We start from the raw sequence: 20,833 nt of genomic DNA, 5'->3' as shown, positions 1-20,833 counted from the left end.
ATCAAGTTTTGCATCATCAATCTCTAAATCAGAAGCTGTTAATGATATTGAACTGGATCCTGTTCCAGTAAAAATGTTAAACTTAAATGGGTCATCCTTTGGGTCACTTGCAGCTTCACTGTCTGATAGCAAGTCACAAGGCTTGCTTAAGCAAAGTAAAGGCTGATGTGGATCTACTCCACTACGGATTGAATGAAGTGCTGCTGTTTTTATTGATTCTGTTTGGAGCCTTCTACTGTCCACTATTCTGGGTATTTCATGCAGCTCTGTGTGACAAGCTGAATGAAGTCCACAATATTGACGGTGATCAAGAAATGAAGCAACATTGCTAAAATTTTGATCACACTGTTTGCATGTAAGAAGTACATCAAGTTGGTCAAGATTTGCACTGCTGAGTGAATTAGCTAAAAGCTGCTGCTCTAAGAAGGACTGCGATTCAGTATCAAAGGCAGTTGTGCATCGATTGCTCTCAGCATTCTGCTGTGACAATGAGTTGTCCTGGATGTATAATACATGATTATCTTTGGTTACCCTGGCATGATCAGCTGAAGAAAATGTGAATGCTCTGTGTGGATCACATTGCAAAAGGTCAGCATTAATTTGCTCAGATGAACTGAAGTTCTTCCCATCTTTAGTGTGATGGTGCTGATGATAGAGATTGGATAGTGTCGCTACAGTGGGTAACTGACCTTCTTCTGAATTGGAGTTCAGAGGACTGTTGGCACTGTACACAGTAGACACTGGAGAAAGAGATGAGCACGTGCTAATAGATCCAGGATTGAGAACAGGTGAAGATGGTGGTGACTGGTATGGAGAGGCTGATGCTGAGTTAAGTTTTGATATTGATAATGCTGTGTGATTACCAGCTCTTGTAGGCGCTGGTACAGCTGGTTGGTTCAAACCACAGAACGTGTTTGCATTTTCTGATTCACATAGAGATGGGTTAGAATTAACTAGACCGTTCTGAAATGAAAAAGCAGAAGCTGTGTTCAGGTTTTGTCTGCTCCCATCACTTCTAGCATTGTGAAGTTCTTCATTATGGGCATGGGTCTTATGATGAAAATTTACTGAATTACAAACAGGTACATTTTTCTGCATTTTTTTGCATTCTTGCCACTCTGAGCTGTCAGGTGTAAAAGCAAGCTGCTGGCTACTGAGTTGTCTTGAAAGTTCTATTCTATTTTGGTTTGGCAGCACAGATGTAAGGTGAATTTGCTGCCATGGAAACCTGGAAATACTATTTTTTGGGACATGCTGCCTGTGGTCAGCAAATGATAAATTAGTAACAGATTGACATGGATATGAAAATTGGTTTGCAGCTGATGAAGAGTAAGGTGCAGAACTTTGGTCCTTTGTCGGCAACATCTTGTTATTTCCTTCCCAAATTTGTGATGCCCTGGGATGACTGTGGATTTTATTTGAAATGTTCTTGTCAAAAGGCACTAAGCCACCAGGAACACTGCAGTTAGAAGAACCACCATAAATTTTATCCTGAAAGTGCATTTGGGGTAAAGAACTATGGGTTGTATTTCTCCTCAGGGCTTTTCCTTGAGTGACCAGTCTTTCAGTGTTTCGGTTGCCCTTTAAAGATAAGCACCTTTTATTTGTAGAAACAAATCCAACACCATTATTGTGCAAATTGACTGTGTCTGATGTACAAATTGTTTGGTTTTCTTGGAAAGTGCTGTGACTTTGCTCAATAGCACCAGTCGAGGTCGATATAGCACCAGTCGAGGTCGATATAGCACCAGTAGAGGTCGATATAGCACCAGCAGAAGATGATACAGTATCAATTGAAGATGATACAGCATCAGTTGAAGATATAATACCATTTATATCACTTGGATGATCTGTTCTTCCTTTGTAATGAGACAAAGGTGACTGAAGTTGAGTACCTTGAATAGATGGATGCATAAACTTTGTCTGATGGGAAGTCTGTGTGTAGCTTCTCCCATCTGATGGTGTATCATACCGACCATTCCTTAAAGATTCCTGTTGACCATCAGTTGAAAGCTGAAATATAAACCCACCATGTGCTATTTGGCTGTTAGGCAATGGGATATCTAAGTAATCTTGTTGAAAGTGACTTTGGCTGTTGTGTTCATTATTGAATGGTTCAGAAGCTGTCTCCTGCAACTGTGGGATTGGATACTGAAACTGAATTGATCTAAAGCTCCGTGTATTAGATCTGTTGCTTTCTGCAGTTACAGGAAAAGTGCTTTGTTTAAAAGAGGGCATTCCATAGACAGTACATGGAAATGTCCTGTCTGGACAATGCCAGTCCACTGAAAAAGGTGAGAAATTTGATTTATTTCTGTTTCCATGGAATTCTGGGCATGGTACTTGGCTATTGGAATTTGAACTATCTCTGGAAACATTACTGTTTACCTGTGATTGTGTTTTTAATGGTTGATGCTGACATGTGACCACTGTAGTGTGTGAGGTATAACTTGTGGAAGTATGGTTTGCAGAATCCTCCTGAAAACGTCGGCTGTAGCTAAGGTCTTCTTGATGGAGCTCTGCTTCTCTTTCTGGTATCCTGGGCACATTAAAACGATAGCTTCCTGTTACATGTTCTCTGTTTCCTTCTAGCTTCCTTGTTGATGTAACCTTTTGTTGTGGATATGCTATCCCAATGGTAGGGTTTGATCGTGAGTTAACAATATTAAGTTTATAAAGGTGAGGAGGCCCTTTCCCATACTTTTTAATTTTGTCTCTTCCTTTGTTTTTCCCGGTAGGTGATTGTGGACTACTTTTACCATTTGAACCACTGGATAAAGACCATGTTCTTTCACCTGAAAACTTTGGTCTGTTTTGAAGAGACTTAAAGTCAATTTTACCAGCCTGCTGTGGCCTAATCACAGCCTCTCTCTGGTTGTGGCTTTCCTTGTTCTTTTTGTGGAGATGGGAACTGTTTAAACAAGTATTATTCAACACTGTCTTGCAGCTTTCAGATATGCTATTGTTACTGCTGTTTAGTTTATCAGGATCTTTTTCACTGAAATGTTCAAAAACATCCTCCTTTTGCTGCTGTTTGGATTTAGCGTCTGAATTTTTAATTGCATAAACATGCTGTGCGTCTCCCGTCATGATATCAAAACCACAGCACCTCTGCACTAATTGGCTCTAGCTTCTTTTAGAGGCATGGCCAGTTATTCTTCTAAAATGGTAACATTCTGTAAGCCAAATATGGCTGAATCACTTTAAAACTCATATGTAGGGATAAATAGCTTTTAAGATTGAGCTCCATATCTTCTGTCATTACAGTCACATGCATCTGAAAAAGAAGAGAACATGTAGCATTTCAGTACATGAAACATATACTGAGTGTTTACAGCTGAAATGGTTAATAATATTCAAATGTAAAACTGATCTCTCAGCACTAAAATTGCTCTGATATACATTGAAGACTCAGCCTCACTACATTAAAATCTGTCATTATTTTTTGTCAGGTTCCATTAACTAACATAAGATCACAATGATGAAATATCATGATAATTAGGAATCTGAAAAAAAACATTTTAGCAGAATTGCCGAAACACTGTTATTTGTCTTTAAAGGGCATGCACACTTCAACATTATGTGACTGTGAGAGCAGCATTGTCCTGGTTTATTTGACGTAAAATCATGTCCAACTTCTCTGCAAAAGGTGTATGCAGAAACATCGCCACATGTAAGTTTTCTCATCGTTTGCACCACTTTGAGACACACTTGTCTGAAACATAATTATGCCCCACAAAAATTGTATCTTGGGCATGTTTCTCTGAGTTTTACACTTGTGTATATTTATACCCATCTGTAGAATATATTGCAGCAATTTGCCAAGGTTCTTCCCACATGAACATCCAACTCTATCTCTGTATCTTAAGATGGTGAGACTATAATGGGAACTGCAGATGCCGGAGAACTCGAGATAACAAAGTGTGGAGCTGGATGAGCACAGCAGGCCAAGCAGCATCCTGGGAGCACAAAAGGGCCTAGACCCTTCATCGGAAAAGGGGGATGGGGAGAGGGTTCTGAAATAAATAGTGAGAGAGGGGGAGGCGGATCGAAGATGGGTAGAGGAGAAGATTGGTGGAGTGGGGAGGTGGGGAGGGGATAGGTCAGTCCGGGGAGGACGGACAGGTCAAGGGGGCGGGATGAGGTTAGTAGGTAGGAAATGGAGGTGCGGCTTGAGGTGGGAGGAGGGGATAGATGAGAGAAGAACAGGTTAGGGAGGCAGGGACGAGCTGGGCTGCTTTTGTGATGCAGTGGGGGAAGGGGAGTTTTGGAAGCTGGTGAAATCCACATTGATACCATTGGGCTGCAAGGTCCCCAAGTGGAATATGAGTTGCTGTTCCTGCAACCTTCAGGTGGCATCATTATGGCACTGCAGGAGGCCCAGGATGGACATGTTGTCTAAAGAATGGGAGGGGGAGTTGAAATGGTTCGCGATGGGAGGTGCTGTTGTTTATTGCGAACCGAGCGGAGGTGTTCTGCAAAGCGGTCCCCAAGCCTCCGCTTGGTTTCTCCAATGTAGGGGAAGCCACACCGGGTACAGCGGATGCAGTATACCACATTGGCGGATGTGCAAGTGAACATCTGCTTGATGTGGAAAGTCATCTTGGGGCCTGGGATGGGGGTGAGGGAGGTGGTGTGGGGGCAGGTGTAGCATTTCCTGCGGTTGCAGGGGAAAGTGCCGGGTGTGGTGGGGTTGGAGGGGTGTAAATCCCCCCTCCCCCCCCCCCCCCCGCATCCCAAAACCAGCCCAGCTCGCCCTAAACTGTTCTTCCTCTGACTTATCCCCTCCTCCCACCTCAAGCCGCACCTCCATTTCCTACCTACTAAGCTCATCCCACCCTGTTGACCTGTCTGTCCTCCCCGGACTGACCTATCCCCTCCCTACCTCCCCACCCATACTCTCCTCTCCAACTATCTTCTCCTCTACCCATCTTCAGTCCGCCTCCATCTCTCCCTATTTATTCAGAATCCTCTCCCCATCCCCCTCTCTGATGATACATGTGCCCTCAGAAGCTTTTCTTTTTCATTTCTGTCCCACTATTTGCATGATGAAGGGCAGTTCTTGATTGGCAGTGTTTGACCTGGCACAGGTTGCCTTTAAATATGCTGCTGGCAGTGGAAATCTACAAATGTCTCGGCAATGTGAAGTACTTTTGCTGCTGGTGAGTGCGTGACAGCATGTGCAGAGTTCATTAGAGACACAGAATACATACATAACAGTGTACAGTTGGATGCAAAACCTCACTGGGGCTTACTTACCACACCAGTTAGTGCACCCACCTAGCCATCCACTCATTTGACATCTCACACATTCACTAATATTCATCTTGGATCATTAGACCCATTATACAGTAACCAGTCCCTGCCTTCTTTTAACTCTACAACATCATGACTAGTTCCCCAACAGATGCATTGTTTTGCATTTCTAATAAGGCCGGGATAAGAAGACCCAGCAGGAAATACAGAGCAGAGTTGAGGCATGGAAAATTCAGACAGAGCCACAATCTGATAATAATTGCCATTCCTCAGAAGATCCTAACCTGTGCTTCTTCAAATAAAACACAGTGGGCTTATTGAAATTATGAGAATTTTGGATTAAATAAGTATTATGTATAAATAACTTCAACAAAATAAACTTGGGGTGTTTGGCTAGCAGTGAAATTGTGTTTCAACTGCTTAAGCATAATTGATTATTTTTAATTTTTTTCTTCCCCGTGTTCAGCAGTGACTAATACTGTACTGAAAAGTAGTTTAATTTTTATAGTGATCACCAGCGTTTGTTTTTGATCTCAACTGGTTTGACTGGAAAAGCATTGGAAAAAGAAAAAGAATGAAAGAGAAAACTGAAACTGTGGTCAAGCAGACTTCTCTGCAGTCGCTGGTCATGAAGCAGAATTGCTCCTGCCTTAGGAAGGGAGTGATTTCATATTTCTTTGCTTTGAGAAGACGGCTCAGTAAGAAGATCAGCAAGAAATACGGAAATGTAAAATAAATTCACATATACATACAACTTAATTGAACTTTCTGAAGCAACTCCCATTCAAAATGGTATAGTTACGTTTATGAATGTAAATGAGGACACCTACAGGACACTGCAGAGATGACAACAACTAGAAATAGAGAACAGACAAATTATATTTGTTTTACAAAAATCATAGAATGGTTATAGTAGAAATGAGTTAATTTGGCCCCTTGCGTCCACGCCAACATTGAGTTAGTTGGTAAGCCCCATACCTTGCCTTTTCTCTGTAAGTCTGCAATATTTTTCACTAGCTAATTAGCCAATTCATTTAGTATGCCATGTTTAAATCTACTTTTGTTTTACTTTTTTAAAGCCTACAAAACACATTCAGTTTTTTAAAGCCAGAAATATGCCACAATTTTATTCAATAATTTGAAATGATGAATAACTCATTCTCATTGCTACTCTTGATTTATATAAAAAGTTCATGATTTTATGTTTCCAGTGCAATTTATATTACATGTCTGAAGCATACCTCTACCCTCCCACCCCACCCCACCCCACTCACCCCTAGCTTCTGCACTTCTTGCGTGGATTTTAAAAGTCAGCACTTTCTATTGCCATCAAAATCATAGTTGGTGAGATGGAGTTGTGGGAAAAAATAACATACATCTGAACATTCTTCACTACCAACTCTTCCTTCTTTTCCAAGGATGTTGATGCATATTACATTTGGCTGAAGACAAGCCTGCAATGAAAACACTTAAGGCATAAAATTCTAAGTATCTATTGCAGTCAGACTTTACAAGAATAAAAAAAATACTCTTTCTGAAAACCACATTCAAAATATTTAATTCCTTTCAACTAGTTTATCCGTTGTGATTGTAAACATGTCATTCAAATTCTAAAGCGTTGATAGAAGTAAGTATTCACATTTGTAGCCCCATCATCTCCAAGCAACTGGAGCTGTCAAACTATGAATTGACAAGTACTGTACAGTGACGATGAAAGATTGATTTGAAATAACAGGCTCTATTTTGTTTGAGCTTCAGACTGTTCAAAAGACAAACATTTAAAAAGCAGGAGGTTTAAACACCTCGAAAGTTAGAATGGGATCTGAATGCATTTACAGCCTGATTGTCCTACCATCAAGTTTAACCACTTTTCATGGATGCACACCTACTTTGGACAATCCCAAAGGTTACCTGACCTCTCCCTAAGGGTGCCTTACTTTGCCTAATGGTATACCTGAGACAAACATTTAAAAAGCAGGAGGTTTAAACACCTCGAAAGTTACAATGGGATCTGAATGCATTTACAGCCTGATTGTCCTACCATCAAGTTTAACCACTTTTCATGGATGCACACCTACTTTGGACAATCCCAAAGGTTACCTGACCTCTCCCTAAGGGTGCCTTACTTTGCCTAATGGTATACCTGACCTTTCCAAGAGGTAAACTTATACTCTATCTCTCCAAATAACTCCAGTAGCTTTACAGCTTTTCTTCATTCAGCTAAAGGCTATGAGTCATGTTTTACCATTCCTAATGAAACTGGTTTTGTTTGACAGTCACTGCCCTTTTCACACCTATCTGTTTCTATGAACCATGATTGTATAAAGTAACATCTGCCCCATCACATACTCCCCAATCCCCTGTAGAAAATGATGGGTGCCACTTTTTGTAAGCCAGAGACCCTCATCATACACACGAAAATTTAGACATTAAGAAAATAAGAAACAGACAATCAATGAGAATTGTCAAATTTGAGAGTTCAGTTATAAAATCACTCATGCTCACAAGAATGATACGATGACTGATTTGACTCCTATGTTCTGTTGTGAGAGATTGCCTGGAGGAGGTTGCCTCATGTCATTTCTGCTCGTCGCCAAACAAAACACAAACTCATTTTGATGTCAAGCAAAGCTTAAGAGCTCAGAAATCTAGGACTATCTGCAAACATTTTATACAGAGGCAGAGTTAATCCATTTAAAATATACTGAGCAGAGGCAGAGGTCTATGCATTGTTATACACACGCTGCATTCAAAATGCATCAGTTCAAATCCATATTAACTTATTGTTTACCCAGTAATTTAAGAGTTCATTGTCACTTAATCTAACAAGGAACCAATAACATTTCATTTTTCATGCTCCCATAAAATGTGCCACTTCGTTTTATCAAAACTTTTGAATTCTACATATCTAAACCTTAACATACTATCCATATATACTAATCAACAACACAATGTTTGTAAGATCACAATCATCTCTCAGACTTGTGCAAGATTGTGTGAAAATGAAACACAGTCCATGTGGATACTTTGGAAACTTATGAATTTGAATGGTAAATTCATTTTGAATTAATTACTTACCTAAAAACTGCAGTTTTTTTTGATTCAGTGCTTTTTGCTTAACCACTTCTATTAATGATCAAACACAAGCCTTTTCTGAAGAAGTTTATCAATTAGGTATCACAACAGGTAGTGTTTTTATTTAAAGTAATCCTCCAGCTGAATCTAACAATAAATTTGCATGGAAGAATACTTACAATATATGACAGTCATAAGTTCCTAATCTTTTGAGAATTTAACTCAAAGATGCATGAAAACAGTCCATCATTTGTTACATCACAATAGACAGGATTCCACACTTCACTGAATTTTTCCAAAGTTTATGGAGTATGAACATATCCTCAAACACAGATATTCTTCAGATACTTTCCTTTGGCTTTAGTCAGGTGCAAAGAAAAACCTAAGTTCAGTTAACAGATACCTCAAAAATAGCAGTATACATGCTCTCATTATTCAGATGCTACAGGCTACATTTTCGCTCTTGAATCAAAAGTGCAGGTTTGGGAAATTACCAAATTTCCCAATGTGCCCGGATTTTTGAACCTTTGTCTGGGGGGTTTGGTGACAACTGATGCGTGGTCTTCCACCCCAGAAAGAGTTTGGAAACAGCCAGTGTGTCAATGCAGTGGCCTGGTTAAAAGGGTCACCTCAGTGTTCTTTGTCGCAGCTACAATAAAAACTAGAAAATTAAAAAAAACCTTCTCATCCTTATTACACAATTTCTATGTTTCATTCATGCCAACTCATGCCCTCTGCATCTTCCCTCATACCTTCTATGTCAACCTCTGCCCCTCTGTCCCACTTATAGCTTTTAATAGCTTCTTTGCCAACTTAGTACCAACTCATTCTAACACGTACTGCTCCATCTTTGCAAAATAGCCCCCAAGCCAACTCCACCATGGGCAGACCTCAGGAGTTGAGGTGAGATGAAATAAAGTTTTAAGATTCTTTGTAACCTTCAGTATTTAAACACAAAACTTCATGATAACTCATTCATTGCATTTAAGTTGCTTCAATTGCTAAATCTCTTATAGAAGGTAAACTCTTCCATGACATATTTAATCCCTATTGAAAAAACACATTTGTATTTATAGACCCCGACGAAGTCTTTATAACTAGTTGGAGATCCCTCTGTGATAATCATATGTTGAAAAATCAGTCTTGCAGAATTAATTTTACAATTAAAGATTCCAGTTTATGTAAACAGACAGCTGATAAAATTGCAAATAGCCATAGCATGTTGTTTTATTTTTCAAGAAAACTTAAAAGGCTTGATAGCTTGACAGTTTGATTGACAGTATCTACTTGTTACACAGTTTCACAATCTACAATTATCTACCACAGAAAGGTACTTGGCCTATCCCAAAAGTCACCATGCATCTTTCATAAGGGTACCTTACCTCTCCTAAAGGGCACCTTATTTCTTACTTTAGGGTACCTTACCACTTAGAATAGAATAGCCTTTATTGTCGCATATACTCAATGCGTACCGTGAAAGGTTTATATGTGCTAATTATACCTCCCAATTAGATACAAAAGTACGTAGGCACAGCCTCTTTAGTTGCAGTTGGTTCTGATACAATGTGATAGTTGTGACCTTGCGCTATAGAAAATTGCGCAATAACCGCAATTTTGTAAAATTTGTGAAATGCGAAGTTTCCCTACCTGTGTTGGCTATAACGTGATTGCATCCCCATCTTAAAGTATGGAGATGGAATCACGTTATAGCCAACACAGGTAGAGAAAATTCACATTTTACAAAAAGCATTCTCCTATTCTTCAATCACATTATAGCCAATTTGCATTGAAGAAACATGCATTATATAAGAACCAACTGTACAAGATTTTAGACAATATATGAAATGTCCAGCGTTGCCAAAGTAAAAGTTCAATACAATAGACCAACACTGGCTCCAAACTTCCAATCCACATTCGGTCCTGGCTGTAGACTGTGCCAGCAACACACCACGCTGAGAGGCTGGAAGGTCACCACGCCATGCTGGGAAGCCATTATGGGAGGAGGCTGCTGTGCCAGGTCAGAAGGTTGCCACGCTACGCCAGGTGGCTGATGCGACATGTCACCGTGCCATGCCAGAGGCCACTAAGCCAGACCAGGAGGACAGCATTCCACAACAGGAGACCACTGTGCTGAGTGGGAGGATGCCACGCCATGAGGCGACTGCACTATGTCAAGAGCCATCACCGCAGGCCGGGAATCATTGCTCGCTGCAGGCCAGCAGTCATCAGAGGCCATGAGAGAAGAAGAAAGAAAAAGCACCAAGAGGAAGGCAAAGAAGAAGAAGAACGGGAAGAGTGGATGAGCTCCAGCTGGAGCATCCTCCTCCGCCACCACCTTGCAACACTTCACTCCAAATGTTCCCTATCATTCCAAATAATTCCAGCAAATTTAGGTATTTCTCTCAAATGTCTAAATTCCCATACATTGTGTCTGAGACATTCCAATAATAGAATTTCAACTGTTTGAAGGCACTTTTAAATGTGCGTGTTCCTCAATGAGCAACAGATGTCTGAAGTGTGACTTGTCCTTATTTCCCCATCTGGTGCAAATGATGGGTGCCAAGTGCAGGAAATGAATAGCTACATTTGAGTCTCCTGCACCATTTTAGTTAGGATGCAGAGCTATTCCAGCTTCATGTAAATTCAGGCTGAGGTGTGAATGTGATAAGAGCATAGAGTGAATATCTAAACTAGATGCATTTAATAACCAAGGTGAGCAAGCTGCCTTTTTTTTAAACAAGCAAACCACAAGATGGACATTCAGTGACTGAAATATATATTTCATAATGTAAAAATCTGCAACCAAATTAATTGATGTTTTGTTTGTAAATTATAGATGTATTTCACATTAGATCTGAATAATTGACAACAGAAAACAATTTTAAAACTACAATTGCCAACAGTAATGAAGTTTTAATATGACTTTGCAATAAGATTCAATCCTAGTTTCAGGATGTTTAAACTGGTTCACTGTTTGTTTGGACTTCAACCCCTGACATTTTCACGCGTTCATTTTTGAAGTGGTGATTGTGTCGTTTAGGGTTTTTTTTTTCTACAATGAATAAATTCATCATTTAGGTTTAACAGTTTAAGTGTTTAGAAATTCATTTGTAGCCTGCTTTTGTCCATACCTCTGGTTTTGTGGAGTAGCAATCCCACTATGGAATAAGTGATACACTCTCTTTTAATACCGGACAGGTAAACAGAAGTCAACTAAGCCTCAACTGCACAACTGCACTTATAATGATAAAACAAAAAGAGATTGGACATAAATGAATAACTGCTAACACAGGACACTAGTTAGTTCAACGTTTTCCTTTACTTACAGAAGATATTTTTATGATATATCCACAATAATTGAAGTAACTAAGCTTTGTTGATGCTTCACATTTTGCAAACTCCCAAAGAAAGAACTGGCTAATATGGACAAAATCTCACTTGCATTTTTATAAATAATAGAATTAATGATATGTTCTGTTTAAGATCACTGAAATCATTTGAGTGTTTAGCATTTTATACATGTTTTAGGATACAGAATAAACAGATCTCATTCTATTTCTTGCATTTCAACCTTAAGTCTTCTTGATAGTTAAAACAGTGAGAAGTTAAACTAGATATATGTTGTGAAAATGCTATAGCATATCACACTTAATATCGGACAAATTTAGTTCTTAATAATTTTAGTGGCTGACCAATTTGCTTTATCTTAATTATACTGAAAAGCATGAATTATCTGACATCACTACAAGAACATTGACTACATCCAGCTGAAGTTGTTAGTAACTTCATGAATTCATCAATAATGTGTTGCATAAACATGTAAAAATTGAGTTGTTCATTCATAAATATCCGTTGAATAAGTATATTTTTAATTCATTGCTGTTCATTAACAGAAAAGTTGGAAATGCATATAAAGAAGTTTTTAATGTTTGTAGTACACTTTCGATACCAATTATAGGCATTTTGATCTGAGGCCATGACAATGTCATGTTCACTGTATATTAAATTGTTCCCCAAATGGCTTCTGGCCTGTGCATCTGTTGTTCACAAGACCAATTATATAAGTAGACTAATTAAGCTTCTGTCTCCTGTCATGCCAGATATGCCTAAATAGCACAGCCATCACTCACCTAAATGAATGCTGAAAATGTTTTTATTCCTTTTAGTTATTCTTGGCTTTTACGGGGACTCAGGTTTTCTGAAATACTGGCTGTACCTATAGTGTTTATTTTATCAAAAGTGAAAGGTGTTTATTTACCTGCTTTATGGGATAGTAATCGAACACATTCACCTTAAGAATGTTTCATCAGCAAGATTTGCTTATTTTAGCAAGGATAATTGTAACCGAGCTATTGTATTAGTATCCCCTTGGAATTTCAGGTTATGGAGAACAGGAGCAAGGTCAGATGAATACCCCAACAGACAGGTGGCTAAGACCTGTCCTTGTGCTATAAATCTGAATTATATCTGAAATTCCTTGCAATTGGAGACAATGAGCAGATTTTAAGGTTTTTACATAGTAGTTGGATGATGACATCTGACTGTCCACCTTATGTCCTTTGAGCAGGACTGAGCCATTTTCATAGCCTGGTCTCATTCTATAGTACTGCAATTCCATCACAGGCAGTTAGCTATTAAGGATAAGTGAGGGAAAATAGGAAATCTTGTCATTCTTCTTTGTATTTATAAGTCGGAGGTAATCATACACCATCCGTTGATACCTGAAAATTGCTCAGGAATCCTAACCTGACAGCCTGAAAACAAGGATGAAAATTACCTTTATCAATCCTGAAGGAGACTACTATAGACCCTAATGCCATTTAGGGAAGGCAGTCGTGCCTGCACATGACCCACAGTAATGTAGTTGGCTCTTAACTACCCTCTGAAATAGCCTAGCAAACCTCAATCATAAAGTTTTTAAAAACGTATTTGATTGATGTGGGTGTTACTGGTTGGGCCAGCGTTTATCACCCATCCCCGACTGCCCTTGAGAAGCTGGTGGTGAGTTGCCTTTTTGAACTGCCGCATTCCACCTGCTGTGGGTTGGCCCACAGTCTTTAGGGAGAGAATTCTGGGATTTTGACCCAGTGATGTCAAAGGAACAGCGAAATATTTCCAAGACAGAATGGTGAGTGGCTTGGAAGGGAACTTGAAGGTCTGGTGTTCCCATGTATCTGCTGCCCTTGTCCTTCTAGATGGCAGTGTTTCTGGGTTTGGAAGGCGCTATCCCTGGATCTTTGGTGAATTTCTGCAGTGCAGAAATAGTAGATAGTACACATTGCTACAAATGAGCATCAATGGTGGAGTGAGCGGATGCTTGTGGATTTTGTGCCAATCAAATAGGCTGCTTTGACCTGGATGGTGTCAAACTTCTTTAGTGCTGTTTGGACTGCATTCATCTAGGCAAGTGGGGGGTATTCTGTCACATTCCTGACTGGTACCTTGTAAATGGTGGACAGGCTTTGAAAAGTCAGGAGGAGAATTACTTGCTGCAGTATTTCTAGCCTCTGACCTGTTCTTGTAGCGATTGCATTTATGTGGTGAGTCCAGCTGAGTTTCTGATCAGTGATAACTCCCAGGATGTTGATAGTGGTGGATTTGATGATAGTTACACCATTTAATGTTAAGGGATGGTGGTTAGATTGACTCTTACCGGTGATGGTCATTGCCTGACATTTGTGTGGCATGAATGTTACTTGCCTTGTCAGCCCAAGCCTGGTTATTATCCAGATCTTGGTGTCAAATCAAAAGGGGGATGTTCATTGATGATTTCACAATGGACAGCACCACTTGCAAAACCTTAGATTTCAGAGTTGATGAGCAGGTGATGCGTTGAAATTTGTATCTAACAGCTGAATTCTTCTCAATCTTCTGTGTGCTTGTATTTGCACTTCAGCCCCGTACAATTGATCTTAGGACCTCCAGTGCAGAGGGTGTGGGCAAGCCAATGGATCTCCTCCTGGGTAAAGTCAACTTTGCCATTCACAGGTACAGGCAACAGGGAATGAGCGGCATCATAGTTTCTGATTGCCTGCCCCTGTTCTGTAGCTACATTCAAGCTCGAGTGTAGTTGGCGATGGAACACATGGTGTTCATAGGTTCTTGTGATGCTTTTAGAGAAAGGTGGGTATTGCAATGGGTAGAGTATTATAACGTCCCTTCCATCTCCATTTTGAGGTAGACCTCTCCCTCTCTCCTTACCTATCCTTCCCCTTTACTGCGATGGCATTGCGATTCGTGAGAGCTGCATGTAAATTGAATCGATAAAAACATGGATGACTTAACGTTGGTGGTTAATAGCTGAAAGTTGCCATGGGTTTTTTTGGTGGTGGGAACAGACTTCCTGATATAAAAAGGAGATAAAGAAAACAAAAACCAAAAAAGGAAAAATATAAGAGCTGTGTTCTTGCCCCAGGGAGACCTCTCTATTCTCGAGTTTCCCACTTTCCATCAGGAGTCTAAGATGGAAGGCATTGCAGGTAGCAGTCCTGTAAACCGTATATTAAGATGGCTGACAGACTCCCAACCCAACTATTTATTGGAGGCTGTGGGCTATTGATATGTTGGTTGTGGGCAGTTGCATCCTGTTTTAGTTACTTCAAAAACCTTTCTGTTCTTTTGCGTGCCCTTCAGCCCCACGCTCCTGTTCTTTGGGCACTTGATGAGGTGGTGTGTGGGCAGGTTGCAGGACCTCTCCATGGGCCTGCTCCTGGGCCCAGCCATCAACAGGTCCAGGCAGCGGTCTGTGGAGGCGATTGTAATTTGTGACTGCCTGCCCCTTTTCCGTGGCTACATTTGTGCCCAGGTGTCCCTGAAGATGGAGCATGTGTTGTCCACTAAGAGCCTCGAGGCTTTCAACAAAAGATGAGAATCACAGGAGCTAGAATCATTTATCTCTCCCTGCACACCATTTTGATTTAACCCAGCCCATGTTTTTCCCTGCCTTCTGCTTTTATTGCTGTTGTTGCACTGTCTCTGTGAAATATTTTGTGATATATGTATAAGAAAATGCATTTGGCTTCAGGACTTCTGATTCCTACACCTCTGCCCCTGGTTTTCTAGGCCCCGTCACCATGTAGCATGCTTACAAAAAGGTTGCAAGGTCAGGTGCCATTCCCACTCAACATAATCATGGTGATATGCATGAAACAGCTGGGCTCTCAACCATTGTTTCTAGCACTGAAACATAAGAAAGGCTGTTTTACTTTTGAGGGTGGAGTGGGTGGAGAACCTGGTGTTCAACAAGAGACTCACCGTGGACATAACCTATTTCCTGATGGATCCACTTGAAGCCACTGCAATTATATCTACCTTCCCGCTGCTTATTGTCTGTGAGCTTCTCCTCTCCCAGTTAGGCCAATTGGCAGAGGTGAGATTAAGGATAATAGCCATCTTGCTTGGTGTAAGGGAGAGCAGCCTTCCAGCAAAGGATAAAAAGTTGAGTTCTTCCTCAATGAGGCATTGACTTCTGGCTCAGAAGGAAAACATGGAAACTGAAGCTAATGTTAAATGATAAATTTGCAATACAATTCTTGTATATCTCTGACAGTCTGTACTATACAATTCAAGACATGGTAACAATGAAGGCAACGTGAACTTAAGCAGTCTGTGTCCACATGAAGCAAAACCTGGACAATATCCAGGCTTGGGCTGATATGTAACAAGGAATGAGGAATGACCATCCATGATAACAGCAAATCTAACCTCCACCCCTTGATATTTAATGGTACTACTAATGCTGAGTTCCTTATAATCAACATCTTGGAGTTTACCATAGACCACAATTAGAGCTGGACTAGCCAGATAAATACTGTACCTTTGTGAGCAGGTGAGAGGATAAGAATTATGTCAGAATAGCTCATCTCCAGTCTTCCCCATGCCCATCTACTCTCTACAAGGCAAAGGTCAGGAGTGTGATGGAATACTCCCCACTTGCCTCAGATGTGTACAGCTCCAACAACACTCAGGAAGCTTGACACCATCTAGGACAAAACAACCCATTTGACTGGCATCCCAACCACCACATCCAGCATTCATTCCGTTTACCTTCTCCAGTAGCATTTTGCAAACATATGCCCTTCATCTGGAAGTTTAAGGCCGACACAAATAGGATTACTACCATCTCCAAGTTTCACTTAAAGCCAAACATCATCCTCACTGGGAACTATATTACCATCTCTTCAGTGTTGTTGGGTCAACATCCTGGAATTGCCTTCTTACCAGAACTGAGTGTTCCTCTACTTCAAAGACTGCAAGGCTCAAAGCTCAAGAAATGCTAACCCAGCCAGTGAAATCCACATCCCATGAACAAATCAACATATTATGGTAAAGAGATCCAGAAATCAATTCCATGATAATAAATAAAACATGACAGCTAACCTTAAACTTTGTGCATCGTTACATGTTTTCAAACAATATCTTGCCAAATCGCTGTACTTGTACAGCATAATTATATTCACATGGATACTGTTTTGCAGTTGTTTTGTTTGCCAGAGCTAGTCAGTTCATTTGTTTTCGAATTGGAAGCATGTCGGAATGGAAAAGACAATTTTGTTGACTCTCTAATGTGTATGGAACTATTGGTAGCACTCATGCCAATTGGACCTCACTGTGTAGATACTTTCCACTTTATGAATGTGAAGATGGTATGTCCACAGAAGTCATCACATTCATTGTTCTGCTATTAGCCATTGCCTAGTATTAACAATCAAGGATGTAATGGCATTTGTGCGCATAATCATATTTTGTACCATTTCAAATTAATTTTTTGATGTTTTATAGTATTAATGAAATTGAAGTTTATGAATCATAAAATATGTAGTATTGTGTGCTGTGTATTTTGCTCAATTTGCTTCTTTTTCAAAACTGCATCTTTGCATACCAAAGGGTTTCTCCTTCCAAGTGGTTTGGAGTGGGAGGAAGATGCTTTTATGGATATGAGGTTACATTCAGAGACAGCATCTGTGCCAGCTCCTGTAATTCCCTGCTCTGGGAAAATCCTTTGAGAAGCTTGGCAATTTGTGTGACAGCAGACTCTCAGGCAGCTCTGAGGTTGCTGATTACCTGAGGAAGAAGAACCTAGAGATATAAAAGGAATATAGTGGAACTTGGGAAAGGTCTGTGCCATCTGTTTGACCAGACCACCTTATTTGATTGTGTGAACGTGCAGCACCTTGTCACCTTCTGTTAGCAATGCAATCGATGCTTGTTGCATGCCACATTTTCTGGGCACTGGATATGATTCAATGACAGTTTGTTGAGAACACAGGCCATAACGCAAACTGTCCTGCGTGCTCTATCTGGAACACTAAATTTAGAGTGAAGTGCATTAGAGTGTATTTAAGATCATAAAATCAAGCCACACATTTCCACATTTACCTTGGCAACCAAACACAGGATAGCAAATTTCTTGCACACCTGCTGCCAAGTTTGAGGCGCAGGTGAAAGAGTATTTACTCTCTTTGTCTGCACTCTGCCTGCTCCATATTGGAAGTTAGTCAACATTTTATAAAGTTACACTTCCGCGCCAATGCCAATGAATAGTGCAATTCTCTTAACGTGTCTGCATTCAATCATTACCCTAGCCCCCCTCCTCCCCACACACATCCACCACTACTACAGCACGAAGCCACTTTAGGAATGATCTTTAAGAACTGCTACTTTTGGACAATCCAACTCCTAAAGTTATGGCAATCAAAATTCCAGATGTTCAACATGTCAAGATCACATTCATTACCCCAACTGCACAGTTCCTAAAATTCAGAAAGACAGTGTGAAGAAAATGACTCATATACATTCAAGTAAAGTGCAATGCAACATGTACTGCAGTGTGACAACCATGTTTTTACCAAGATAGTCACAGTACTGAAATTTTTGATCCTAACGTCCGGAATTGGGAAATATGTTCAATTAATATTGTTTGGAGTAATTCAACAAAGAACAGAATTCTTGATGATTATTATGTAGTGAAATACTTTCACAGACTAAAAGTAGCATCATAAAAATTATAGTAACGCTCATTTGTCACGTTTAAGTAAACATTTACAACCACTGTACCAGAGTGCCTTTACTTTGGATTGTTTTTGAAGAAGCATTAATAATGATGTATTATGACATATATAGTTCATAAAGATGTCTAGAACAAAAATAATAGAAATAAAAATACTGGAAAAGAAAATGTTTCATTTAAAGCAAACATATGGTTAAATTGATTTTGGCCTTTTGGCTCATTCTGAAGGGAGTTTAGTGAATGATCTAAAAGTTTTTGCCCTTTACTTTTTATCTAAACCAATTTATCTCTGCAAACATAGGAATGAAACTGTACCACAACAGAGCCATTTGATTATAATCTCAATTGTACATACCTTATTAGGTAAAATATCAGCAAACTCATGATCAAAGGAGTCCTTAAATTAGTAAACTCAAGTGAAGTACATGAATTTTGGAAGACTACCCAACTGAAACAAAAAAACTTACTAAAATCGCTGCAGCCTAAAGTGGCAATTTAGCAAGCTACCAAGATAACAGTACAGACATGGGAAAAGAAACCATTGCAGTTATTACTGGATAGACTGGAATTGAACCAGCTGAGTGCAGTCCCACTAATCTAAATGACAATAAATTAACCAAATATTCTGTAGAATGTAACTGTTGGGCATAAGAATAACCATTGGTTGCAATACGTTCAGATAAAAAAAAGCAAGCCCCAAACAAGCATTTTGTAATTTTCATTGAAATGTCATTGCTGGTTCTATTTGTGAAAACAGCAAACCACTTCCTAATTTCCAACATGTTGCAAAAAGAATTAATACACATTTTAAATGTGCCCCTCATGAGCACAGAGCTGAAATGAAATGCTTCCTTTGTAGAGAGAGGAGGTCATAACATGCCTTGTGCATTGCTTCTAAAGATTATTTTATCAGAGATTTAATAGAACTAAGTAATGCAAAATTCAGTTACTTTTATGAAGTAAATGACTTTTTGATGAGATTCCACAAGAAGTATATAATGTATATTTTTCTTCTTTCTGCAAAAGTCATATCGGTGGAATTGCAATTCATTCTGAACACACTCAATCACTTTTTATGAATAAAATGCCTATACAAATTACTTGCACTGAAAAGTACCACATTAAAAGATAAATCAATTTCAATTTAAATGAATACTCTGTTTCAGTAATCTTCAAATAATAATCAAATATTTACTTTAATTTTATTTGAAAAAGGATGATTTCATCTGACCATCAATTTGTTTCATGCTGTGGAAAATAGAACACTTTCCCTGCTTCTTCATGTTCTGATGCAATCAAACTTTTTTACACTTCCTCAACAATGCTTTTTTAAGTGAGGAAAACAAATTGCAATTGCATTAACATAATGGTCTGGATTTTATAGTAAGCAAGAAGGTACAGAGGTAAATCAAGTGAGAAATACTTCAAGAATTAACTAAAAATGTTGAACAAAAATATACTCTGCAGAAAAACAAAACTCAGCAAGAAAGATTCAATTGTAGCTTGTTATGCAAGATAAGGTTATTTGGATTCAAAGAAGAGGATTATAATATATTACAGAAAAGTGGTATGTGTGAGCATTGGGAGTGTTTTTAACCAGAGAAGAGCTATCAAAATGTAAGCAAAAAGAGAAAACATAGAATATGAGACAAAGCTGTCCAGGACTATAGAAAGATTATCAAAGCTTTTACAATGACTCAAGCAGGTAAAATAAATATCAGTCCCTTAGTGGCAGAGACAAGAGTATTCTGAGGAAGGGTCAAAGGACCCGAAACATTAACTCTGATTATTTCTTCACAAATGCTGCCTGATCTGAATACAGCTTTTCCAGCAACTTCTGTTTTTGTTCCTGATTTACAGCACCAACAGTTCATCTGGCTTTTACAAGGGAAACCATGGTAATGAAGAAAAATTTTGTGTCTGTCTTCAAAGTAGAAGACACAACCGACATTCCACAAATAGAAGGCACCTAAAAAGCTAAAAAGTATGGGTAATCTGAGATAATTTCATATTGCCAAAGAAAAAGCATTGAGGAAATTTTCAGACTACAGCATGACAAATGGCCTGTATCACAGGATTGTCAAAGACAGCTGTAGAGATAGCGAAAATACTAGTTAGGATTTTCCAAAATTCCTTGGAATTTTGAATGGTCTCAGCTGATTGAAAATTAGCAAATCTGACACCATTATCTCAGAAAGGAGGGCTTGAGAAAATGTCGAACTGCATGCCAGTTAGACCAATATCAATTATCTGGAAATTCTGGAATCTGTTGTTAATGATTACTTAACTATGCATCTTGGAACTCACAGTATGATCAGAAAAATATCACTGTGGTTTTATCAAAAAAAAAATCATTTTACAAATTTATTAGAGATTTTTGAAGGTGTCACTAGTAGTATAGATAAATGGAAATCAGTAAATATTGCATATCAAGATCTCAAAATTGAATTTGTTGAGGCGCCACACAAAAAAAAACGTTAGTACACAATAGTT

General features: G+C 39.2%; 1 protein-coding gene across 1 annotated transcript in view; it reads right to left on the bottom strand.

Annotated features, from left to right (window-relative positions):
* Nucleotides 1-242: 242 nt before the first annotated feature.
* The window catches only part of LOC125459947 (uncharacterized), a 218,389-nt gene continuing 197,798 nt past the window's right edge, over nt 243-20,833 (bottom strand). The window contains exons 2-3 of the mRNA XM_059651533.1: nt 367-3,277; nt 243-278 (exon numbers count right to left, since the gene is read on the bottom strand). Coding sequence (XP_059507516.1) covers nt 243-278; nt 367-3,090 — 2,760 coding nt within the window. The 5' untranslated portion in view covers nt 3,091-3,277. The remainder of the gene's footprint in view (nt 279-366; nt 3,278-20,833) is intronic.

This window comes from Stegostoma tigrinum, chromosome 16, assembly GCF_030684315.1.
Source record: "Stegostoma tigrinum isolate sSteTig4 chromosome 16, sSteTig4.hap1, whole genome shotgun sequence".
Lineage (NCBI taxonomy): Eukaryota > Metazoa > Chordata > Chondrichthyes > Orectolobiformes > Stegostomatidae > Stegostoma > Stegostoma tigrinum.
This window is presented reverse-complemented; position numbering and strand designations above follow the sequence as displayed.